The sequence below is a fragment of the Emydura macquarii genome, unplaced genomic scaffold (genome assembly GCF_026122565.2).
Source record: "Emydura macquarii macquarii isolate MOO-44397 ecotype Brisbane River unplaced genomic scaffold, CSIRO-AGI_Emac_v2 contig_2457, whole genome shotgun sequence".
Taxonomy (NCBI): Eukaryota; Metazoa; Chordata; order Testudines; family Chelidae; genus Emydura; species Emydura macquarii.
The window spans coordinates 2,282,398-2,309,025 of record NW_027132594.1 but is presented as its reverse complement, the minus strand read 5'-3'; the positions used below and the strand labels follow the sequence as shown (position 1 = coordinate 2,309,025).

The following is a 26,628-nucleotide window of genomic DNA, read 5'->3' as shown; positions in this document are numbered from 1 at the left end:
TTCCCTTATTTTGGCTAGTGACTCCTTAGTGGAATCTCTTCCTTGTTCTTCAGTTGCTTATGGGACTACTCTCTGAACCAAATGGATGGATCTCTCAGCAGCTGCTCACTCTGAAGGTGATGCTTCTAGTGGCAGTAACTTCAGCCCAGGAGATTTTGAAATTGAGCTCTCTTGTCATCTTTCCATCTTGTCTGCAGTTTTCTCTGAGTGAGGTTGAAAACTGCACCTTCATCTAAAATTTATTCCTGAAATTAACATCTGCGTTTCACCAGTGAACCTGCACTTCTAACAAGTTTCTGTCTTAATCCAGCAGTCTCTCTTTATACTAAAAAATGCAGTTACTTATCAAGAGTTTTGAATTTTTCTTTGCCTCTTCTCAGAGGTTCAGAAAACTTTGTTTGTTTTTTGATGGTCACCACAAAGGAAAAGCAGCTTTTAAGGGTCTACAGGTGCCAGATGGCTTAAGGAGTGTATCTGTATAGTCTAGGATCAGGCTAATCATCTTTGTGCCCTGATTTTCAGAGATCATTCCTCTAGGTACCTCCACATCCTAGGCAGTGAAGGCAGAGGCATCTGTTTATAGAAGTACGTATCCCTGCTCAGCGCACACACTTTTATTAAGTACTAGCAGATGAACCTCCTGACTGCTTAGGATGCCTTCTTTTGGTCAAAGAATGCTACAGGCAGCATATTACAGTAAGCCTTTCTCTCGAGATGCTGCTTGCTACATCCCCCAATTTATCTCTACTATCTTTGCATAGGATGGGAGAAAAGCAGTGAATAAGAGAAAAGTACCCTCTGGTAATTTTGTCATAATCCTCTTTTCCCAACCTTTATCCCACCCATCTCCTCTCCAGTCTTGTCATTTCTACACTTTCTATTTTCATTTTTAAAACTGACTAAAAGGGGAGAGACTGACTGGACCATATATAGGGAGCTCACTGTCACAAATATTTTGCTTCCTTGCTTCCAGGTAGGGAATTATTCCTACAGTCTTTTTGCAGCATGAGAAAAGAAAAGACTACTGAAAAAAAGAATTGCTTGTGTGTATTAAGAAAAAAACAGACACTGAGAAGCTAAGTGACTTTCCAAAGTCATCAGTGAGTCTGTGATGGAGTGGTGAATAAAACCTAGATTTCCTGACTCCCAGCTCTTGTTCCATATACGAGGCTACAGCTAATTTTCCATCTTCACAACATGGTACAATGCCTTATTTGTACATAAGCTGTGTTACAATAAAATGCAGGGATTTTATTATTATTATTATTGAATAAGTAATAAAATGAGACCATATTTTAATATGTACACACACAAAGTTTAATCATTCTGCTTTTTCTCTGCATATGTAAGATGCTGTGCACTTAATTTCTCAAATATAATATTACATCAATGTAGGTTTTTTGCAAGAATTTCCATTTCTCTTGGTAAGGGAAATAGATTTTGTAACATCATATAGAACATATGTAACATGTAGAGTAGTACAGAATTTTTCTCTTCCATATCACATTATAAAGCTTTGGTGAAATTGCTCAGTCATATAAACCTTCACTATAATTATTCCAGTTGGTTTATTTTTGAGATGTGCTCCCCTGCAATCTCAGGTCTAATAAAATTCACTGTTACAAGGGATGGGATGGGGGGAGAGGTTTTAAATGCCCAACTGCTAGGACTAATCCTTTTTCATTGCACGCAGCCTGATGTATGGTATTTCAGGGATGATGAGGAATAGGGGGCAGTAGGAGAGCCAGCCACCTTTTCCTCCTTAAGGTTTACTGGCTGAAAGAACCGGATTTTTCACTACTCTTCTGGGCCTACTGCTTCTCACTAAACAGGTGGGTTGATTTGGGGTGGGGTGGGGAGTTCAGTTTCCTCCTTTCAAATATATTATAAAGACAACCAGGAGATTTTCAATCCTCACTTGCTTTAAAATATATTTATAGGAGCCCTGCCTGTTCCCTCTTTGCTTTGAAATACATGTTCATTCATGAGGTGGTAAATTAATCTATGCCTCTTTCAAAAAACTTCAAAACACTCAGAAAAACTTCCAAAGCCATATCTATTCCATGAATCTTCTCAACTTTAATATAGCCACTATTCACTCTCCATGTTCATTTTATCTTGTATTTTATTGTATTCTTCCTGCTTATGCCTTTTAATATATAAACTCTTCCAGGCAGAAGCCGTTAAATGTCTGGCACATATGATCTTTTCTACTACTCAATGTATGTTGTTGTCACTGTTTAAACAATATTAATAATGTCTTTACGTTCCATGCATCATAAATAAATGGAATTCCCCTTTCTTTGAATTTTTTTTAATACAGGGAAATTAGGTAGAAACCATCTCAGACTACTACTTATCAGGATTTTATGCTTTCCAACTCTCTAAACTTTGCGCTATAAAACACAAAAGTTCAGAGTGTTAATTCACCAAAATAATAGAATTGGTTAAACCTACTTACTGTGTTAATAAAAAGTCATTTTAAAGTATTTGTATAATTACTTAACGCAGGAACTTCGTTACTGCAGCCTGCTATTTCACCTTGCTATTCTTTCCTCTGATATGTGGTTTCATTTACTTAATATAGTTGTCCTTCCTTTTCTTTGGTTTCAGATGCGAGTGTCTCTCTGGTTTATGTGGTTTTCCCATGTGCGAGGCAGGCTCCATTCCCCAAATAGTCTCACATGGAGATGGAACACCGGGCAAGTGCTGTGATGTCTTTGAATGTGTCAATGGTATGTGAAGTTTCCATTGTACATGGAGAGGATATTTTTGTGTCTGTGGGAGGTGTGGGTATTTGAACATGCTGTCCAGGGAGTTGAAAAGAATTTCCTTGAGGACTGCTCAAGATAAAAACTCATCTGAAAATTTTGTAGATGCTGTCTGGGGCAAAATGACATTAGAAAGACATCAGTTCCTTAACCATTCTAACTCATCACACCCTCCCCCACACTGAATTTGTTGTGCTCTTTTAAACGTAGGTTTAGCACACAATTTGAATTGACATTCAAGCTCTCCTTTGCCAGCGTTAAATGCCGTTAAAAAAAAAAAAGTAGGTTTTTTTGCTACTCTCAATACTAGATTTTGGAAGATGGTTCTAAAAATAAATATGCTCTTTGAAATAACTGTAAAGAACTTATTTCTAAAGCAGCTATTAATATAAGTTTAAAACTTTCGAAATTTAGGAGTCAGTGGCAGTATAGACCAACTATCAGTCTTTGCAATTGCTATGTTTTGAGAAGACGTTGTTTGAATGTCTTAAACATTTTATACTTGAGCTACTGTACTTCACAATTGTAATACATTATAAGTGGGGATGGACATTTTTCAATGGATGGTGTTATCCTGGAAGAGGAGTGTTTATAGTGGGTCACAAGATGAGGGTATATCTCAGGTGCATGCTAGGATGGGTAGAGACACAGTGGTGTCTCTAAAAGTACATTGTCCCATTCAGCTGCACATCTGTCATATGCTTGGGACAGCCCTTATTTCTGAATTCTTGCACCATGAATGCATACCAAAAAGAATGTTTTGAGTAATTGCATGTTCCGATATTACAGATAGCTTAAATGTTGATTAAATCATTAAAATGTAGCACTTGGCACATAGCTTCTTTACTCTGATGATAGTAGGGGAGGAGAATATATAAAATACAAAAGATGTTTCTTTTGAAACATCAATGAAGAAGTTTGTCATAGAAAGTAACTGATTATTAAAGTTAAGATTTTGTCACAGATATTTTTAGTAAAAGTCAGGGACAGGTTATGGGCAATAAACAAAAATTCATGGAAGCCATGACCTGTCCCTGACTTTTACTATAAATACCTGATCAGCTGTTGGTGTCATCCTCAGGCTGCCTCTGATCAGCTGTTTGGCTGCTGGGCTGGCCGGCCTGCCAATCAGCTGTTTGGTGGCAGGACTGACAGCTGTTGTAGCCTTGCCCAAAGTCCCAGAGGTCTCAGAAAGTCACTGAATCTGTGACCTCTATGACCAAATTGTAGTCTTACCGGTGACACTAAAAATCTCAATTGTTCGGGATAAGACTGTGCGCTCTTAAGAGTTAAATGGAGCCTTTCTAATTTACATAGCCTGTTCTAATCATACATAGCCTGTTGTCCCAATCCAATATTCAACTGGCTTCCAGTTCCATAATCCTTAAAACAACTATGTCTCATTTTTTAAAAACTGCATACTTGATTTAACCATATAACATAACCCCTCTTAAGGCAGTGTTTGATTCATCATTCACTATAATACCTAGATAATACCAGTTTCAGACATGATGTGTTCATTGGTGTAATTTATAGACCATCTTACATAAACGTCTAAGCTTTAAAACACTTACTGAAAAACTGTGAAGTTCTTAGTACTGTTGGCTTTTGTCTAAGTCAAGCTCATCACAAAATATCTGCTCTGAGGATGTGGCTTTCAGAAAGTGGAAGTCAACCTCAGTGAGCTGGAGAATTACTTTGCTAAGAGCACAAAACTACTATGTAGCAATTTATCTGATACATGGCCCACAATCTCAGGGGAGAAGAACAAAAAGTGAGTCTTTCAGGACAGGAGCCACTAATGCAGATGGGAAAGAAACAGAGGGGGAGGTTTGAGGGGAAGTAGCTCCTGGAGGAGAGGAGAGGAGAGGAAAACAGAGAAGTTTCCTGGTGGAAGAGAAAACATAAATGTGGTGAAAATGGGTTTTGCCAAACAAAGATGGTTCAGTTGTTTGACAGGATTACAGCTTGTTCTCTCTTCGAGTGTTTGCTCATATGCATTCCATCATAGGTGAGTGCGCGCCCCGTGCACGAGCCTCCGGAAGCTTTTCTGCCCCTAGCAACCCCCTGCGGGTCGGCTCCTGTGCCCCCTGGAGTACCGCGCTCATGTCGCGGTATATAGGGAGCCTGCCGACCCCGTGGCCACCAGTTCCTTCTTTCCGCCCGTGACGGTCTTTTGGAACGCTGCCCCTTGCTTTATCGCAAGTAGCAATCTCCTTTAACCTGTTCTAGTTTATAGTTTTATAGTTGTAGTTAGTTGTTAAAGTTCTTAGTTTTAACCCGTATAGTTAAAAAAAAAAAAAAAAAAAAGGTAGTAGTTTTAGTAGTTTGTTACTTAGTTAGCCCTTACGGGCTCCCGGCGCCATGCCGGGCACTTCGGGGTTTAAAGCCTGCGTGGAATGCTCGAAGGCTTTCCGCATCAGCGACCCGCACGACCGCTGTCTTCACTGCCTGGGCGAGCTCCACAGGAAAGACAAGTGTCGTATCTGCAAGTCCTTCAAACCTAGGACGCAGAAGGAGCGAGATGCCCGCCTTCGGACGATCCTGATGGAGTCGGCGCTTCGTCCGGTCTCCGAGCCCTCGGGGTCTCCATCGGCACCGAGCGTCTCATCGGCGCATAGTGCGCCTCCGGCAGCGGCACCGGCGCACAAGGTGCCGAAGAAGAAGAAGCGGCTGGAGCCTGCGTCTATGGACTCCCCCCTGCTACCGGGACAGCAGGGGGTACAACAAGAGCCGACACAGGCGTCACCACGCAGGGAGCCTCCTCCGACTCCGGGGGGTGGGGGACCTCTCCTGCAAGGGCCGTCGACGCCGGAGGCGTTTGTAGCGGCATGGGCTCTCATGGCCATGCCGACGCCTCCATCCCCCCCTCGGCCGAGGGAGTCGGGGTTGGCGTCTCGGGGTAGATCCGCGCTGGGTTACCCCGGTGGGCAGCGGAGACAGGAAACATCGTCTCCCCCCAGACAGTCGAGGACGGGGGAAGTGGAGTCTCCCCCTCCTCGCTCCGACCTTAGGTCGTTGAGCACCTCGGTACCGCAGCAACGGGAGCGGTCTAGAGGTTCCGAGAGCAGCCACTCTCCATCGGCTGCCTCGGAGTCCCACCTCCATCGGGACAGCCAACCGGCACCGAGAGAGACTGAACATCCCCGCACCTCGGTGCGTATCTCTCGGCACCGGTCACCTGGCTCTCGGCAGCGCTCCGACTCGCCGGCGGAGCCGAGGAGTTCGGAACAACCGCGCCGGCGCCGATCTCGCTCCCCGGTGCGCAGCTCCCGGCACCGAACGCCCTCACCCGACAATCGGCACCGACTCAGCTCTCGGCACCGATCGGGCTCCCGGCACCGAACGCCCTCACCCGACGATCGGCACCAACCCAGCTCTCGGCACCGATCGGGCTCGCGGCGCCGAGCTATACAACACCGCTCTGGCTCGCGGCACCGGGCTACACGGCACCGCTCTGGCTCGCGGCACCGGGCTACACGGCACCGCTCTGGCTCGCGGCACTGCTCTGGCTCTCGGCGCCGATCACGATCTCCGGTCCTGGCCCGCGACCGTTCCCAGGACAGCCATGCCCCGGAGCCATACCACCGCCTGGCACCCAGGGTCTCGCCGGGGCACTGGAGAAGAGATAGCCAGGGGAAAGATCGCTCCAGGTCCCCACCGCCTGATCACCATAGAGCCAGGAGATCCAGGGGACGGTCTTACAGCTCCAGCCGTTCCCCTCCTCGCCGGCATCGCAGACACCGCCGCAGCAGCTCCCGCTCCTCCAGGAGTACATCGCTGCCGGATCGTGACAAGGGAAAGGGAAAGCGCCCGAAGTCACGCACCCCAGCACCTTCCGGGCCGGCAACATCCACGGCACCGGGACCGGTGCCGGCATGGATGCAGGGGCCCTGGCAATGGCCCTATTGGGGGCCATGGCCACAACAACCGACCCAGGGCACGGCGTCAGTTCCATCGGTGGCCATCCAGCCCCCGCCCCCACCTCCTAGTCAGGACAGACCGGACTCCTCGGACGAGGGGTCCGATCCGATGGAAGGTCCTTCTACGGGTCCCATTCGCCAGTCCTCCTCCTCCTCTCCCCGGACACCACCTCGAGGGATCAGAGAACACCTCTTCCGGACTACAAAATGCATCAGGAGCTGCTCAGGAGGCTAGCTGACAACTTGCAGTTAGACCTCAAGGAGCTTTCGGAGGAGGAGGACCCCCTTTTCGGGACCTCCAGCTCAGCAGGCCCCTCCCGCGTTGAGCTCCCTGTTCATGACAGGGTATTGAAGGTGGTTAAGCCCCTGTGGGAGACCCCAGCGTCAGTGGCTGCCACCTCTAAGACCGCAGAGCGTAAATATTATGTTCCCTCCCAGGGGTTCGAATACTTATACACCCCCCCCTCCCCCTCCGGGTCGTTGGTTGTAGACGCTGTCAACCAGCGGGACAGACAGGGGGCCCAGTCCAGTACACCGAAAGATAAAGAAAACAAAAAACTGGACTTATTCGGCAGAAAAATTTATTCTACCGCGGCACTACAGCTTCGCATCGCGAACCACCAAGCCCTCCTAGGCAGGTATAATCAACCTGTGGGCCTCCCTCCAACGGTTCCTCCCCGCCTTACCATCAGACATGGCGGAGGATTTCAACACGATCCTACAGGAGGGGGCGACGGTCGCGGGAGCGGCCCTGCAGTCCTCGAGCGACGCCTCAGACGCGGCGGGAAGGGCCATGGCATCGGGCATAGTGATGCGCCGGTCGGCGTGGCTGCAGTCCTCTGGCCTGTCCTTGGAGGTGCAACAGGCCATCCAGGACCTGCCCTTTGACGGCGTGGGCCTGTTCTCAGACAGGACGGACAGCAAACTGCACGCCCTCAAGGATTCTCGGGCCACCCTTAAATCCTTAGGCCTCTACGTGCCACAGGCCACAAGGCGCCAGGGCAGACCACGACCCCAACGGCAGCAGCAGCGACAACAGCCTGCCTTTAGATTACCTCCTCGACCCACACCATCTAGGCGAGGCCGTGCCCCCTTTAGGCAGTCGAACCGCCGCGACCGCCAAGGCCCTGCAGGGGGTTCCCAGCAAGGCCAGCAGCAGAAGAACAACAAGCGGTCCTTTTGATGGGACGCTCGAGGGCAGCTCCTTTACCATCGCCATCCCACCGGCTTCCACTCTCCCCTTTATGAACAGACTGCATCCCTTCCTCCGAGAGTGGCAGGGAATAACCTCGGACCGCTGGGTGCTCAGCGTAGTGACACGAGGCTATGCTCTCCAACTCTCGGCATTCCCACCGGACTCTCCCCCTACCCCGTCCCTCTTCAGGAACCCATCTCACGAGCTACTCCTCGTCCAGGAGGTTCACTCTCTTCTCCGCCTTGGGGCGGTAGAGGAAGTTCCTCCTTTGGAGAGGGGCAGGGGGTTCTATTCCCGTTATTTCCTTATCCCCAAGGCAAAGGGAGGCCTCAGACCTATTCTGGACCTTCGTCGTCTGAACAGATTTATCAGACGCCTCAAGTTCCGGATGCTCTCCCTAGCCTCCATCATTCCCGCTCTAGATCCAGGGGATTGGTATGCTGCCCTCGATTTACAGGACGCTTACTTTCATATTTCTATCCTCCCTGGGCACAGACGCTTTCTTCGCTTTATGGTAGCAGGTGTCCACTACCAATTTTCGGCCCTACCGTTTGGCCTCTCCTCAGCACCCAGGGTCTTCACGAAGTGCATGGCGGTGGTAGCTGCCCACCTCCGCCGCAGAGGCGTCCAGATCTTCCCCTATCTCGACGATTGGTTAATACGGGGAAGATCCAGGGTTCACGTACGGAACAGTCTAGCCCTGACCTGCACAACCTGTACCAGGCTGGGCCTGCTCATCAACGAGCAGAAGTCCACACTTACCCCAGTACAGCGGATAGACTTCATAGGGGCCACCCTGGATGCAGTCCAAGCCAGGGCTTTCCTCCCCCTGGCCAGATTCCAGACCATGACCGCCATCATTCAGGAACTATTCAGAATTCCCACGACGACAGCCAGGTGCTGCCTTCAGCTGTTGGGTCACATGGCGGCATGCACATATGTGGTGAGACTAGCTCGCCTCAAACTCAGGCCTCTTCAAGGTTGGCTAACCTCGGTGTACACCCCATCCAGACATTCGCTTTCCAGGGTGGGCACCATCCCAGCCCAGGTCCTAACATCCCTCAACTGGTGGACAGACCCGAGCGAGGTTCTTCGGGGGTTTCCCTTTACAGACTTAACCCCATCGGTGACGCTGATAACGGACGCTTCCGATGTGGGTTGGGGAGCCCACATGAGCAGCGACCTCATCACACAAGGTCTATGGTCGCCACAAGAACTTCAGCTTCACATCAATGTCAGGGAACTACGTGCAGTTCGTCTCGCCTGCAAGGTCTTTCTCAGGTTTCTAACGGGCAGAGCAGTACATGTCCTCACGGACAATACAGCGGCCATGTTTTACATAAACAGGCAAGGGGGGCACGCTCCTCCACTCTGTGCCAGGAAGCCATTCAGTTATGGGACCTTGCGGTGAGGCACGATTTTCACCTCTCTGCCTCTCACCTCCCTGGGGTCAGGAACGACGAGGTGGACCGCCTCAGCAGGTCATTCTTACCCCGCCACGACTGGTCACTCCACAAGGAGGTGGTGTCTTTTCTCTTCCACAAGTGGGGCACTCCCCATCTGGACCTGTTCGCCTCTGCGTGGAACAAGAAGTGCCAGAGGTTCTGCTCACTCCGGGGACGAGAGCAGGGCTCCCTCTCGGATGCCTTTCTAATCCACTGGACGGGGCCCCTGATGTACGCGTTTCCCCCCGTCCCATTACTCCCCAGAGTGCTCCTGAAAATCAAGAGGGACAAGGCGAACGTTATTCTCATTGCACCAGCCTGGCCCCGGCAGCACTGGTTCACTATGCTGCTGGACATGTCCATTGCCGAACCGATACCGCTTCCGAGCCGCTACGACCTCCTCTCCCAGGACCGGGGCCGCCTTCTTCACCCGGACCTGGATTCCCTCCACTTGACGGCATGGAGGCTCTGTGGTTAACTGACGGGGAGAGAGCCTGCTCAGCACAAGTACAGCAGGTCCTCTTAGGGATTAGGAAACCTTCCACTCAGGTGCTGTATAAGGCTAAGTGGAAGCGCTTTACCTTTTGGGCAGAGTTCCGGGGGATCTTACCTAGTTCATCGCCCATACAGGCAATCCTAGAATACCTCCTTCACCTAAAGATGCAGGGCGTCGCGCTGGCTTCCCTGAGGGTACACCTGGCGGCCATCTTGGCCTTCCACCGGCTGATGGAAGGGAGATCTATCTTCTCTCATCCTATGTCCTGTAGGTTCCTGAAGGGGATAGAGAGATTATACCCGCAGGTTCGCGACCCGGCACCTCTCTGGGACTTGAACTTGGTTCTCTCCATGCTAACAGGACACCCATTTGAACCCATGGCTTCATGTCCTTTGCTAGTCCTGTCCTGGAAGGTGGCCTTCCTAGTAGCCATTACTTCGGCCAGACGGGTCTCCGAGTTGAGAGCCTTGACCTCGGAGCCCCCTTATACTGTCTTCTACAAAGACAAAGTGCGACTGAGACCCCACCCAGCCTTCTTACCCAAGGTGGTGTCCCAGTTCCACTGTAACCAAGACATTTTCCTCCCCGTGTTCTTTCCCAAACCGCACGGATCGGAGGCAGAGCAGAGATGGCACTCCTTAGATGTCAGGAGAGCCCTGGCCTTTTACATTGATCGGACAAGGCCTTTCAGAAAGACAACCCAACTGTTCGTCGCGGTTGCTGAGAGAATGAAGGGCTTACCTGTATCTTCTCAACGCATCTCTACATGGATCACCGCATGTATCCGCACCTGTTACGAGCAGGCGAAGGTGCCGCTTCCCAGTACAGTGACGGCACACTCGACCAGAGCCCAGGCCTCGTCAGCGGCCTTCCTGGAACGGGTGCCCTTGACGGACATTTGCAGGGCAGCAACCTGGTCATCTGTCCATACCTTCTCTTCCCATTACGCCATTGTACAACAGGCAAGAGAAGACGCGGCCGTAGGCAGAGCCGTCCTAAGACGGGCTACTCAACAGTGACTCCTACCCGCCTCCATGGTATGGCTACATAATCACCTATGATGGAATGCATATGAGCAAACACTCAAAGAGAGAAAACAAGGTTACTTACCAGTAACTGTTGTTCTTCGAGATGTGTTGCTTATATCCATTCCAAACCCACCCTCCGTCCCCACTGTCGGAGTCGGCAGAAAGAAGGGACTGGTGGCCACGGGGTCGGCAGGCTCCCTATATACCGCGACATGAGCGCGGCACTCCAGGGGGCGCAGGAGCCGACCCGCAGGGGGTTGCTAGGGGCAGAAAAGCTTCCGGAGGCTCGTGCACGGGGCGCGCACTCACCTATGATGGAATGGATATGAGCAACACATCTCGAAGAACAACAGTTACTGGTAAGTAACCTTGTTTTCTAGAAAGGTAACTGTTTAGATGTAATATACTTTGGTAAGGCACTTCACTTAATCCTGCATGACATTCTGATTTAAAAAAATTAGCATTATACACAATATCACTAAAACTCATTAAATAATTAAGAACTGGCTAATTGATAGCTGTCAACATGTAGTCAGTGGGGAATACTCACTGAAATGGAGTGTTTTTAGTGGGGTTCTGCATGGATCAGTTCTAGGCCTATCACTATTCAACCATTTATATCAATGATCTGGAAGTAAATTTAAAATCACTGCTGATAAAATTTGTGGATGATACACAGATTGGTGGAGTTGTAAATAATAAGGACAGGGAAGTCACACAGAATAATCTGGATCGCTTAGTAAACTGTGCCCATTTGAACAAAATGTTTTTTAATACAGCCACATGCAAGGTCATACTCTAGGGACAAAGAATGAATGCGATGCCTACAGAATGGAGGATTTTATCCTGAAAAACAGTGGTTTCATAATGATAAACAACTCAACACGAGATCCACGTGTTATGCTGTGACAAAAACAACAAGAACAAAAACAAAACCATCCAAACAAAAAACCAACCAAACAAAAACCCAGTTGTGATTCTTGGATATATAAATAGGGGAGTAGGATAGGGAATTGATTTTACCTCTGTAGAAGGCTTTGGTGAAACAGGGACTTGAAGATCGCATACGGTTCTGGTACACACATTTTAAAAATGATTTTGAAAAATTAAATAGGGTGCAGAAAGGATTCACAAAAACAGTTCAAGGGCTGGAGAATTTGCATTGCAGTGAGAGACTTAAAAAGCTCAATCTCTTTAGTTTATCAAAAATAAGATAGAGAGATGACTTAATTAAAGTGTAGCAATAAACTCACAGGAAGAAAATACCGGGTAGCAAAGGGCTCTATAATGTCGCAGAGAAAGGTATAACAAGAACTAACGGGTGGAAGCTGAAACCAGACAAATTTAAATGAGAAATTAATTATCCCAGTGATCATTTATAGCCAGTGTACTATTAAAGCAATCCAGCCTTATCTAGTATCTACTCCAAGCATGTGCTAATGCAACTGATTTGAAGCTTCCATCTTGCCAGGGAATATAGAGAGGTTCCCCTTAATCAAAATGAAAGGTTTCTGGTGCCATAGAGCTACTGTGGGCGTGAGAACATGGCCAGTAATGAGGAGATAGCTAGTGCTAAGGACTAAGGCTAAATGAGGAGAGAGCTAGTGCTAAGGCAAGATGAGTACAATATAGAAGATGTATTCCAATGAGAAGACAATTTTCACGGTGTGCACTGCATTGTTCAACAAATAGTAGTGAGGGTTTTTTTGTTTTTTTTTGTTAGAATCAATGAAGTGAGCAGTAGACACTCCACTCACCCACCCACACCAGACATAATTTGAAAGCTTATTAGATCTACTTGAAGATGAGATGTTCATGTGATGTCATGACCATAGAAATGTGATAAACAAGGACACCATCAGCATGTTAAAGTGCCCACTTTGAAATATTTGCATTTATGTCTGTTAGTCATTAACTATCTATTATTTCAAGACCTAAAATTGGATTTCTTTTTACCTCAGTGCATCACAACAATCCAAAGGGTAAAATAAAATCTAATAACTTTCTACAGGTATCATTGAACTAGAATAGCACTGGTGACATTTCCAATCAACATCATTATCAACATATTCATCATTATGATTTCCATTGAGAGTGAGTGGGTTCCCACTGTCTTCATTCCCTTGGTATATCTACAGTTCTGTGCAGAGGAGATTGTTCTGACTACAGACACAGTTGATTGTGCAGTGACATCCTTACTGGTACAGGCACGGATGAGGTCTTATATAAGCTCAGATGCCATTGGGCCCTAGAAGAACATTGGCACTAGTTCATCATCCACACTTTTCCATCCATGCTGCAGTAGTGATCCAATACCTGGTATACCTATGTGTAAAGACATCCAAAGCTTTGTTTGCCAAGGTGTTCTTTTGACATGCTCTTCCAAACTGTTCTCACATGGTGGGAGTTTGGCCAGTGACTTGTCCTTTTCGACCGCTAGATTGAGGCGCAAGCAAATCAGGTCTCAGTGGGTCTCCTTGTCTTTCTTGCTCTGATCATACAGCTCTGCTACCAACCTCCCTGCTGCAGAAATTGCAGCTTGTCTGTCACTCTCTCCCAGTTTGACAAGATCTCTGAAGCAGCAAACTCCTTTGTTTTTGACAACATTGAACACAGATATTTTGCCCAATGCCAGATAAGTATGGCATAAAATCACCTCATGTTAATGCTTGTGCAGCAGGAATAAGTTGCAGAAGTCAGGAGTGAATGTGTCACAAATTACATGCACACGTATGAAGCGACAATTGTTAGTTTTGCTGGTAAAGGTGCCTGTTTCAATCCACATGTTATCTGTGTGTTCCATTTTTGGAAATTAGTGAATAGCAAGGACGAAAACATCTGTGTCAGGTGACCTAATTACTTTTGTTCCTTTGATACCAAGGGACCCAATGCCATATTGGTACATACAACATGCAGAAGCATCCTTGTATCTGCTTCCTCTTGAGTACTGTACAAGTCTTGGGCTTCTTCAGCACTTTTACTGGTGAGGGACTTTGCTACTTCACCACTGGAAAAGCCTCCAGCAAGAAGTGTTTGTTCTGGCTGGGGATCCTACATTCTCAGGTGCATTTTGAACCATATAGTCACAGAGGAATTTTACAAGTGACTGCTTGTTGGATGCCACATTTAGAAACTAGTTCCTTAGAGAGATAGGCATCCACCAATCAGCTAGTATTTCTTGCATGTAGCCTTAGATCCAGCCTGGTGCTTTCTTTCCGCAGATTTCACAGAGTTACTGTTGTCATATCTGTCAAAGACTTCGACTAAAGAATTAGCTTTGTGTCAAATCTTTTTAGGACCTGCCTCAAGTACTCAGCAGCTGATTCATCAAATGTGTGGAATTGGTCTGTAGCCATCATTTGTATGACAACCACGGCATCTGTGATGTAAACCATGCTTTCTTTGTTGCATGCTCTTAGCTCAGGGATTCTTTCAAATTGGCTGTCCAGCTGATGTCCTAATTCAGCTTTATCTCTTCTTCAGTCTTTCATCAGCATGGAAGAGGGACATGGGCACAGGTAGTGACTAAGAACAGTTGCAATTGAAATGTCATACCTGCATTTTGCTAAGGACGGGGCTCTGCGGAAAACAATCTCTGGACTAATAGCTGCAGTGATTGTCCCTCCCTTGCCAGACTTAAATTTGGTGGTCTTGGCCATGTTAGCAAATATTTTGATGACCGATTTCTTGACTGGGCTGAAGAAGCTACATGTCCCATCAGAATCAAGTGCACATCTGACAAATCTTTCCATTTGTTCTTCACCAGCATCTGCTATTTTCAATGGAAACTCTGGTACATCTGGTGTTATATGCAGTCTGGTAGATATAGATTGATAAGCACATCTGGATGTGATTCGGGGCCAAATGGGTTTATCATTTTGCTGATGACATGGTTGGTAAGAGCTGTAAAAATGCCATCCCTCTTCAATGCAGAGACAAGAACTTGATTGTGGACTTTGTCTTCACTACTTTTTTATAGGCCCCTTCTTTCTCTCATAGCTTTTGCGTTTTCATAATGCAAAGTTGTGTATTGTCATCTCTAACCTTAATATTGACCTGTGCATAAATGTCACTAAATTAAAAAATTAGTTTCTAGAATGTTTTAAAGGCTAATACTTCAGGCGCATACATTTACAAATGAAAATCTTCTACCAGGTAGACTAGATGCTACATTGTATATACAAAAGCTTACAAATGGAGAAGCATTAGATTAGGAATTAATATGTAGTTATATCTACCCACTATGCAGTACAAAGTATTAGACACACAATCTACTGCTACTGGTACACAACCTTCAGTGTGAAGCTGATCTAGTCAGCAAATATCAATTGAAAATATAGAAAACTATTATAATCACTTATGAGATACTTTGACAATTAAGAATTTGTGACGTGAAAACATTTCATGTGGAGTATATTGCAAAATGTTCATATTCACCTTTTTTGCCACATGCAAAACAGTTTTATAATTTCTGAGAAAAAATACTTCCCTATGCAAAACCAACAAAAATCTTTTAATACATTGTCGTTTGTTAGCTTTCACCAACCAGCACCACATTAAGTTATGGAAATTGTAAACAATAAAAACGGTAGTGTTTCTGGAATTGTGCAAAAAATGACACTTTCCCATTTTGGGTACCACTGTTTCACCTCGCCTACAGGCTTATATCTCCACATCATACCTCATCAAAATGTACATAAAATAAGCTTTTCAAATTATATATGATGTGGGTGTGTGTAGGGTGGGTACATTAAACTCCAAAAATATGGCCCTGTTTGGAGAATTTGCTGCGTGCTTAAACAGTGTCTTTCTTTGTTCTAGGAATATTTTTTGTGAATTTAATTTAGGTATGATTTGGAGAGCCTGTAGTCACAAAGGTGTGTTGTGTTGTCTTCCCCTCGTAAACTTGATCTGATTCTGTGTTTGGTAAGAATCTGCCTTTCATTATGATGGGATAATCTGCTAATGTGGTAGTTCTTAGCAGATATTCATATCAGTCTAGTGTTTGATTTGTCACCTCACAAGAACTTGATTGATAAAATTGTTGTTTTATGATTAACATATATGGCGTGGTATGACCTTATTTTTCCCCATAATGTTCACACTATTGTTTTTTCTTTATGTACTGTAATAGATAATTGAAATGTATTTTCTTATGACGGAAATAACTCTTGATTCCTATTGAGGAGCAGGCTGAGTACTTAACTCTAATGCTGTACCTGGTGCTAATGAGTCATGTTGTTTTCATATTCCCTGTTAGGTCTTCATGTAGTAAGCCTCTTCTTTGTTATTTTGGGTTCACATTACAGCAAATACCTAATTTAGCAAGTGGTTAGACCCACATGACAGCAGGTGTCATTTTAAAGAAAAGAAAATTTGTCTTGCAGATAGCATGCTTTTTTAATGACTGCTTGTGATGTTCTCTTGTCATCATCATCATCATGGGTATGTGTAAAGGTCAGTAAATGTTCTGTTTAAAACTGGTATACTAACTGGGACCATATTATAGGATGCTTTCTAAAATATTGTACTGTAGCGGTTAAAATAATTCAGCGTACAAGTTAATGTACAAAGAATAATCTCAATGGAATATGGTTCTTCCTCCTCCTCAAAACCTTTTACTTAAATGATCGGAACTGTAGGGGTTGTGTTAACTTTTTCCTTAAGGAAAACACCTGCATGTGTTTTGTAGTATTCCTTGAAGCTGGTAAGAGTTAGGCTTAAGCTGATATGCATCAGTAGAAAGTGCCCCTGCCTTGGTTCATTCACCAAGAATGCTGTGGTTTGGCCTTTTCAAGGTATACCCTGAGCTCTGTCAACCAGAGTGACCCCCACCAATTGCAGCTTCCCCACAGGACCTGAATGGCAAAAGCTGGAGATATATTGGTTCCATACTGTTGAAAGCTTTGTAAATGAGGACCTTGAATATGACCTACAATTACTGACAAACAGTTCTACAAAGCAGTAGAGTGTTATGAGCTTGTCTTCCCTGCTTAGCAGGCAGGCTGCTGCATGCTGTACCAACCTTAATTTCTTGGTGGTCTTCTGGATAAGCCACAGGTAATGCACATTACAATAGCCTGGAGGTGACAGAAGCCTGGATTGTATTAACTTTGTGGTGAGAGGAAATGGAACAGAATCTTAGCTACTATAAACCTATAAAGGCATTTTTTGCCATCTGGAAGTTCAAAGATGAAGCTAGCAGTTTGTTTGTTTAGCACTGAAAGTGTGCTTGGTGCTGTAACACCCAAAATAAAGACACTGCCCTGAAGCGTTTACAATCTACAAAGTAGACACACAAAGAACAGGACACTCTGGGAATTCTACATGAAAGAATAACTTCATCATACATTTAAAAAAAACCAAAAAACATGAAAATCAAATATTCCCTATCCTAGTTCCCAGTGCATTATAGTAGAACACCAGATCCATCATAGTTAAGTTTGAACATTGCTTTTTATTTAAAGATGAATTCTTCTAAGTGCTCTAAAATCTGCATGTTTACTCAGATTATCTTGAAATTGCTGTACCCCATGAGGGCTCTTGGTAGTTTTAATGGTACAAATTTGGGGTCATTTGAGCAAGGGGTTCTGAAGATACCAACCTATTAAAAACCGCATTTAACAAAATTGACTAATTTTTCTAGTCCACATCTGGGGCTTAGACTCTGATTCACCCCAAACTGATCTCAGTTATTAAGGATTTGTCTGCGGTAGTGCAGGGCACCCTCATTGCCCCGTTTGGGGTTATATTGCAGAAGTTATTAAAGAGTAAGTTAGGAACTCAATGTCAGTAGCTGAAGTCAGGGAGAATGAAATGTCCACATGTGGCAGGACTAGGGTTCTTTGGAAGCAAGAGAGATTCCAGGCAGCCTGTTCTCACAGTGTCTGGCTGTCTTAAGTGGCTATGCTCTGGCTGTTGAACCTCGGTTGTGCCCATGCACTCTGAGTTCAAGCTCTGTCTTTGGCAGAAATCTGATAATGAATGGTGAGCATGTGCTCAGTTCCCTGGATGTTTTTGTAGCATCTGTCAGGGCAGAGCCCTAGATTGGTGGAATTGGCATGTCGAGGCATTGATCAAAGAGGGCAGAGTAAAGGTTGAGATCTAGGGGCAGTATGTACTTTAATTTCATATGTCCTGGTTTTCAGATGTGTAAGTTTAGCTATTCTCTGCATTCTGGAACGGCGCAAGCTACCACTGGGCAACTGTAATTCTGTGTTAATGGCATTTTTAGTATTTAATATCTGAGCACCTTAGTTGAAGGGTGCTTTCTAAATAAATTCTGACCTCAATTCTCAAAATCATTAAACAGGTGTTTAACTTTACAGTTCTGAATAGGCCAGTTAATTTTAATTAAGCACCTGTGAAAGTCTTAGCTGGGTTGGGGCCTATTGCCAAGATTTTCAAAAGGGCCTGGTGATTTTGGGTGCTCAACCTTGCGACACTTTAAAATGGTCTGATTCTCAGAGGCTGGGCATTCAGCACTTTTCATAATTAGTACCCAAAAATTAAGACATTCAAAAGCACTTGTTACTTTAGGAAATCCTGGCTTGTATTTTATCCAAGGCAAATGATTATGTTTTAACAATGTTAAATATTTAATAATTTAAACAATAATGGTCATGAAAACTCAAAAGTTAATGTTCACACAGGTTTATTTGAGTTATAGAGTGCCTATCACCTAATATATAGGTCCTTCTTAAATTAGCAGTGATACTATCATGGAGCTGTAACATTCTGTTTACTCTGCATGAAAAGTATGTTGTCTTTACCTAGACTCTGTCATTCAGCGGAATTTATCCGGTAGGGCTAGAAATTCCTGTGCAGAGCAGATGGAATTGTAAGGCTCAAAGAAATAACGTGCATAAAACTACCAAAAAGGAAAGCATTAGAGGATCACCACTGCTCTCTACAGAAATCCTGAAGCAAGCAGATGGCAGTAGCACCCTTGTGGGAGAGTTACTTTAAGGAAAAATGTACAAAAGACAAAAATATATCCCCTAGTTTATTGTCCAAAGCCTAATATTTGGAAAAAGCATGCAGTAGTATGATATAGCAGAGTCTGTGTCCACAAAAGTTAGTCTGTAAGAGAGATTTGGTTGAACTATTATTCTCTGTCAAAAGTTGTGAAAATCAGCTGGGATTTTTCAGAATGTCAATTGTAGAACAACAGGGGAAGGATATATACACAATCCCCATCCTTAAATGGTAACTGGAGGAGGAAAGGAGAGAGAGCTTTGGGAACTTTCACTCCTTTGTAGAACCCTAAAGGAAATAAAAAACAATGGCCACAAATTTCCATTAACTTAAAGCTAGATTTATTTGATCCAGAAAATACAGAGAAAATCAAAAGTAAATAAAAGTTAAGTAGGAAAAACATGATTAATATTGAGCAACAATTTAGCTAGCCAGAGCTAATCTTAAAGTTGCAGTCTATTAACTGAGCAGGATTATAAATCAACAATTATGTTGCTCCTGCAGCAGTACATTGGGTCACTCCCAGCCTCCATTTCCAGATCCAAAGACTCTCTCCTACTTACTTTGTATAGGGCTTATGAAGTCAGGTATTGAGTTTTAATTAACATGCTAAACTATGCAAGTCCTCACACTGAACAGCCATACGTAGTTAACTTTGACGGTATTTCTCCCTATGTAGACTTTGAGGTGTAGTGAGCATACAAAGATATTCTTGCTTCCTTCAGAATTCTTCTGTGTATTGTCACTTTTCCCAAAGCCCTTCACCCATATGGTGACATCTGAATAAATATTTCCTTGTTTGAAAAAGTATTTTCAAATGTTAATTATTGTTTTCTGATCATGAGTGGCTGCCTTATTTTCTCACCCAAAACTACTGTCTGGCAAGACTTTTTATTATTTATAGTATACAATACTTAAATAATTCACATAAGCTTATGCCTACTGAAATTAAATTTGTTAGTCTTTAAAGTGCTACAGAACTCTTGTTGTTATAGCTAATACAGTTAACCTTGGATTACAGTTTAGACAGTCATGCTGGACCAATACCATCTGCCTTATGACTGCTATTGAGTGTTATGGTCTCTTTATTTGTTCAAAGCACATCTCACCTCCTCGCTGCATGCAACCCCACTGTACATTGCATACTGCATCAAGGGTGAAGTATCCCGTATTCTTGAATACACTCTGCTCTGTCTCCTGATGCCATAGCTTCCATCTGCCATTGCCACCTTGTTGAACATCCTCGTTATTTGCTTTCCCTGAGTTCTTGAATGTTGTAAAAATGTATATTATATTATTAAAAGTCCGTCTCCAAAACCAAACTCTCCTTGCCTAACTTCGGCCCACAAAACAGAATTGCCCAAATTGGCTGGTATACCCCACCTGGTAGAGGTAGAGCTCTAACAGTTTTATGAACTTACTGAAAGTGTTGAGTTCAAGCTAAGTTTTGTTGCTTCTATTTTTTACTGAACATAAATTCAGTAGGTACAAACAAACAAAACAAATAAGAAAAAGCTTGACCAGTGATCTCTGCTATGTTAAAATAGAATGTGTGGCAGTCAAATGTGCTGATTTGCTGATATAATTGATATAAAAATATGAGATTACTCTTAATGTTTTATGTTAGACAGCAGCTTGGATGAAGTTGAGATGTGTATTGCTTTTTGGTATCTGTTATAGACAGAAGAAAACATTATGGAGTGTTGGAGTGCATTAATCAATGGTATTGTAGTCATTATGAAGGTAGAAAGGTATGCAGAAGTCTTTCTCCGTAACTTATTTCTGTGCTTTTAATGTTTCGGATGGATAAGGTGTATCCTGATGCAGTCTTAACCTCACTAAACGTAATTTTCATTTGCCAATTATACGATGTATGTTTGTGTTCATAATATGTATATATGTGTGCCTTTCTGTATGTATATGTATTTTTAAAATGGGAAAGTGTGTGTGTGTGTGTGTGTGTGTGTGTGTGTGTGTGTGTGTGTGTGTGTGTGTGTGAGTGAGACAAACATAAAAACAAAACAAAAAAGATTTTGCTCAAACTTTTAGAAAATACTTATAGTCTGAAACAATACATGGGAAGTCACTGCCTGAAATGAGAACTTTTGAGAATGTTGTTAGCTTAGTGAAAACTAGAGTTTAAAATAGAGTTGCAATTCTATAGTCCTGAGGGCTTAAAACTCCACCTGTCCTTCAGAATAGAGTGATCTTTTTTTTTTTTTTTTAACTAGAGTTCAGTGTTTGGTAGAATTCACCACGTAGTACAGGTGAATTTTAAACCTCCAATCTAATTACCACAGTGGTTTCCATTAAAGTAGTTATATTTAATGTTTTTAAGTAATTAGCTTAGTCTTTTCTAAGTATAAGGAATAGTGTGAATACTATAGTATTTATTAGGTAAGAGGCAAAACTGTAAAGGCTTTCACAGTGACTGCTGTATAAAGATTTTGCCACTGTAAAAGGTATTATAAAGCAGTATTTGGAGTATGCAGAGACCAGGATATTAAGTTAGGGAATCTAGACTGCTAATATAGGCTTCCCCCAGCACCAACATGGCAGTATGCAAAACAAGAAGTAATGAGGAGAAAAAGCCATTTTGTTATGAAATACTACATGTAAATGCTAGAACAGTGAATCTTAACAATGCCATAAACTGTTCTAAGTTCCCCTTACTCTCTTCCTCTCCCTTTGACTGAGGCCTGGTCTACACTGCGAAGGTCAGTCAATGGAATGTGGCTTCCGTCGACCACATAATATGTGTGTCTTCACTGGCTGGTCAGTTCCGTAGACTTAAATTGCAGGAAAATTTGACTTGATAAAACCACCTCCACAAGTAGCATAGCACTGAAATCGAATTGTATGGGTCGAATGGGCGACAGTGTAGGCAGAGTGCACTGTAAATCGATATAATTGGCCTCTGTGAGTTATCCCACAATGCTCTGCAGTGACCGCTGTGCACGTTCACACTCTGCTGCACTGTGGCCATGTACACAGGAAACAGCCCCTTCCCTCAAGCCCCAGGAGATTTTGAATTCTCATTTCCTGTTTGGTCAGCATGGAGAAAGCTTGCCGGCAGAACTGATCATGGTGACTACACGTCCCAAACATGCTCCAGCCTGGAGTCGACCTGAGGTCTTGGATCTCATCAGTCTATGGGGCGAAGAGTCTGTTCTGGCTCAGCTCCGAGACAGCAAAAGGAATTTAGATATCGTGCGGCATGTTGGAAAAGGGGCACAGGAGGGACGCACAGCAGTGCTATGTTAAAATCAAAGAGCTGAGGCAGACATATCAGAAAACTCGGGAGTCGAACAGGCATTCTCGCTCGTCACCAAAGAAATGCTGCTTTTATGAGGAGCTGCATGCAATTCTCAGCGGTGACCCCACAACCGTACCACCATGCAGCATACAGACCTCAGGGGAATCCAGGATGAACGAGGATGACTCTGTGGATGAGGAGGAGGAGGAGGAGGAGTAAAACGGGCCAGGTGACTGGGGAATCCTTTCTCCCTGAAAGCCAGGAGCTGTTTGTAACGCTGGAACAGCCCAGCTAGATGCAAGACACCATGAGCGACTGAGATGTCAGGGAAGGAACATTGGTGAGTGTGTACTGCAAATCTCATTGCTATGGTTATCTCCCCAGTCCAACTTCTTGTCATAGCTGAGGAAAAAACTGAGTGTGGTGGTGGGGATGGGCCTCCTCGTTGTTAGTTCACCTGAGCAAGGGGTTCTCCCCCAGAAAAGAACATTTATGTGCACAGGGATGCTCTGAGAATCCTTCATGGATATCTCCAGGAAACTTTCATTTAGGTACTCTGTGATCCTTTGCAGAAGGTTTTTGGGGAGGACAACCTTCTTTCTCCCACCACAATAGGACACTTTCCCCCGTCACTCTCTTATTAATTGTGCAGGCATCATCGTGGAGCACAGCCTAGCAACATAAGGACAAGGCCTGTACTCAGGTCCTTGCAGTAAACCCTCCCTTTCCACCTCTGTTATCCTCAGGAGGCTGATATCACTCATGGTCACCTAGGGAAGATGGCGCAAATTTGCAGTACCTGATCCATACAATCGGGGTTTTTTTTCCTCTGCCATGGGAGGTTTTTGGGGATACGTAAACCGCAAGTTATAAGACAACGCATGGTTGCGATAGGTCTTAGGGGTCCCGAGACAGGTGCCCACAAATGATTTTGCCAGGGGAATTTCACCTTCCCCCTGCCCCCCCTCCACACACACCCTTTGGACTGCCTCTTCAAAAACCAATTTTTGGGAGCATCAGGGGGTGCAACAATCCTGCTGGTTGGGGAACTATGGACTTATGCAGCATTCACTACGGGGATTTCCCTGAAATGGATGCAGTAGCCCCTTACTTACCATGGCTGGTACGGCACTACGACCCCTGCAATAAGTAGAGATTGGTATGCGGGTCTGCCGTTCCCTTGGGAATATAAAGGGGAGTTCTTTTTACATTGTAACATTGCTTTTCGTCCATGGGGCCAGCTAACAATAGATACCTTGTGCATTGCTTGCCTTTCAGTGGACAGTGCGGCCTTCAGCTCAGCATCTACTACTCCCGCAGATTAGAAGGCAAAAAAAACCCCTCGGGATGACGTGTTCACCAAGATAATGAACACCTCCATGGCTGCTGATACAGAGTTAAGAGCTTGGAGGATTTCATTATCAGAGAAAATGAACGTGGACATGGAGAACAGGAAGGCGGCCTAAGAACGTGAGCATGCAGTGCAGGATGAGATGCTGCGCATAATGAGCGATCAGTCAGACATGTTGAGGCATTTGGTTGAGCTTCAAGAAGAGCAGCGGCAGGATAGACTTCCTCTGCAGCCCCTACAAAACTCTCAACTCACTCACTCTTTCCTTGCCACCACCCCCAAGTCATGGTGGAGGAGGTTGAGCAAGGTGCAATATGTGCTCCACTCCATGCTGGGTGAGGGGAGCAGAAAAAGGCACTGGCCTCTTTAAGAAATGGGAATGTGCTATGTGCACAGTGAAACTTAGCTCTGTGTCCCCTCACAGCCCCATTACAATGCATGCAAAGTTTTGAATTAACTTCCTTTCCCTCCACTGTTAACGATCAGCAATAAAAATTTACTGCTTTAAAGATCATTACTCTTTCTTTATTGAGACTGTGGGGATTACCACTGGGAGGGACAATGCTGTGGTGGTGGGGGTTGGGAAGGGAAGACAGAACACAGATTTTTCAGAAACGTTAGGTCTCACTGCAAAACCGATTTTTCAAGACTTCCCTGAGGTGCAGCACTCTGTGGTTGGCTCTCAGCATTGCAATGCTGACTGTTGTCTGGCTGCTCAAAATTGGCAGCCAGCCTATCTGCCTTCATGACCCAACCCAATGGGAACTTCTCCCCCTTTGTCTCACAGACATCATGGAGCACACTGCATGCAGAGATAACTGCTGGGAAGTTTTTTTCCACTGAGATCTAACCTAGTGTGTAAACTGCACCAGTGTGCGTTTAAATGCCCAAATGCACATTCTATGACCATTCTGCACTTGCTGAGCCTATTATTGAACAAATCCTTCTTGCTGTCCAGGTGCCTGGTGTATGGTTTCATCAGCCAGGGTAGCAATGGGACTCAGGGTGGCAAAGGATCACTATTGGCATTTCAACATCGCCAATATTTAGTTTTTAGTCAGGGAAGAAAGTCCCCACTTGCATCTTTTTTAACAGATCTGATTTCCTAAAGATGTGTGCGTCATGCACCTTTCCAGACCACCCCACAATGATGTCGGTGAAGTGTCCCTTGTGATCCACAAGGACCTGCAACACCATTGAGAAGTATTCCTTTCGATTAATGTACTCTGTGGCTAGGTGGTCCGGTACTAAGATAGGGATATGCCTGCCATCTATGGTGCCCTTTCCCCTCCCTCCAGTTTGGGAACCCCATTGCGGAAAACCCATCCATTCTATCCTGCATGTTTCCCAAGGTCACTACCCTTAGCAGAAAACTGTTAATGGCCTGGCAAACTTGTATTACAGCAGCTGTCACGGTGGATTTACTGACTCCAAATTGATTCCCAACTGACCAGTAGCAGTCTGGTATTGCTAGCTTCCACAGAGTGATGGCCACCCACATCTCCACTGTCAGAGCCGGTCTCAAATGAGTGTTCGTATGTTTCAGGGCTTTGGACAGCTCTGCGCAGAGTTCCAAGAAAGTGGCCTTTCACATATGAAAGTTCTGCAGCCAGTGCTCATCATCCCACACCTTCATAATGATGCGATCCCACCAGTTAGTGCTTGTTTTCCGGGACCAGAAGCAGCGCTCCACCGACTGCAGATGGTGCATGACAGCCAGCAGCAAACGGGAATTGTTTCGTTCTATAGCATGTAGCAAAGCATCTTGAGTAACATCACAATTTTCAGCGCTGCAGCCCCTGTCTCGCCCTTGAAAATACAGCAGGATAAGACATGAAGTGTTTGTGATGTTCACAACGATAGTTCAGAGCTGAGCGGGCTCCATGCTTCTCTGGCAATGGCATGCGTGTGGCAGAGACTGAAGGGCTTAGAAAAATGGTGCGAAAAAGCATTAGTCTGTTTGTTTGGGACAAGAAGGGAAGGGGAGAGAGGATGTTGCATCATGGGAGAACGACAATCTTCCCAAAAGCCTCTGTGGTTAGATGTACTGTGAGATAGCTACCCATGGTGCACTGCTTTGATTGTCGACCCAAGCACGGCTAATGGCAACACAATCCCCCAACACAATGAGTGTGGTGTGATCATGCTCCTGCGACTTCTAAAATTTGGGTTGGTGAAGGTCGATTTAAAATAAATCGACTTCACTCTGCAGTGTAGACATACCCTGATGCTGTTTTCCCCAGTATCCTGCATTTTTCTACTCTGTTTACGCTGTAAACTCATTAGGTTAGGATCCATTTCTTTAATACCTGTGTAAAGCAACATACATTTATGGCACTAAATTCATTTTTATTAGCAATAACAGTAATATTACATCTGTAAATGGCAGGTTTGTTTTAGTCCAAGCCTCTGTTTTGTTTTTGTGGATAAATCTTTCATCAAATACAGAAATAAAAGTCTTACAGGTTGTTTCAACAGTTGTCGTCATAGGAAATGCACTGCAGTGTGCAACCAATGGCCAGTATGAACAGTAGTGATAACTCAGTACTCTGTATTCTATATATCTTTTTATTTCTATTGATAGCTTGCAAGTCAGATAAACCATATAGTATCATAATCTTCAAAATTCCTAAGGGTTTTCATTTAAATTAAAGTCCATATGAATTGCACCAATTTCTTCCAGGAATCTGATATCAGCTATCCTGCTGCATAGTGTTAGAATTCTGTCATTGGAGGTTGTTGGAATAATGTAACCTTTAATCATTTTAACAACAGACAACTGTCTTGAATTTCACTTCCCCTCTGGCTGGCTGGGGTCCCATCGATACTGCTACAGAAAGTGCCAAAACTCGTCTATAAACAGACGCTAAAGCTCCTCATATAGCTAGAGTAACTATGCAAAATGACTGTCTAGTAAGGATATGGATTGCAAATTAAATGCATCTCTAATCTTTTCCATGGCCCTAATCAAAGACAGCCACCATCTGAGGACAACTACAAAAATCTCAGTAATTCAGATCTCATTGTGGGCTGATGCAGCCTACTGCTCAAAACAAGGTAATAAGTGACACTGACCCATTTGCATGAATGTTTAATTAATGTGGAATACAGTTGTTCCTAATATGGAGTGATACTCATAACACAAAACAGAAATGCAGCAGGTGAGGTAAGGCAAGACCAAATAGG

General features: G+C 44.5%; 1 protein-coding gene across 2 annotated transcripts in view; it reads left to right on the top strand.

Annotated features, from left to right (window-relative positions):
* CRIM1 (cysteine rich transmembrane BMP regulator 1) overlaps positions 1 to 26,628 on the top strand; it is a 306,588-nt gene that overhangs the window by 143,334 nt on the left and 136,626 nt on the right. For both annotated transcript variants that reach the window (XM_067562678.1, XM_067562679.1), the window contains exon 5: positions 2,614 to 2,735. In XM_067562678.1, the coding sequence (XP_067418779.1) occupies positions 2,614 to 2,735 (122 nt within the window). The remainder of the gene's footprint in view (positions 1 to 2,613; positions 2,736 to 26,628) is intronic.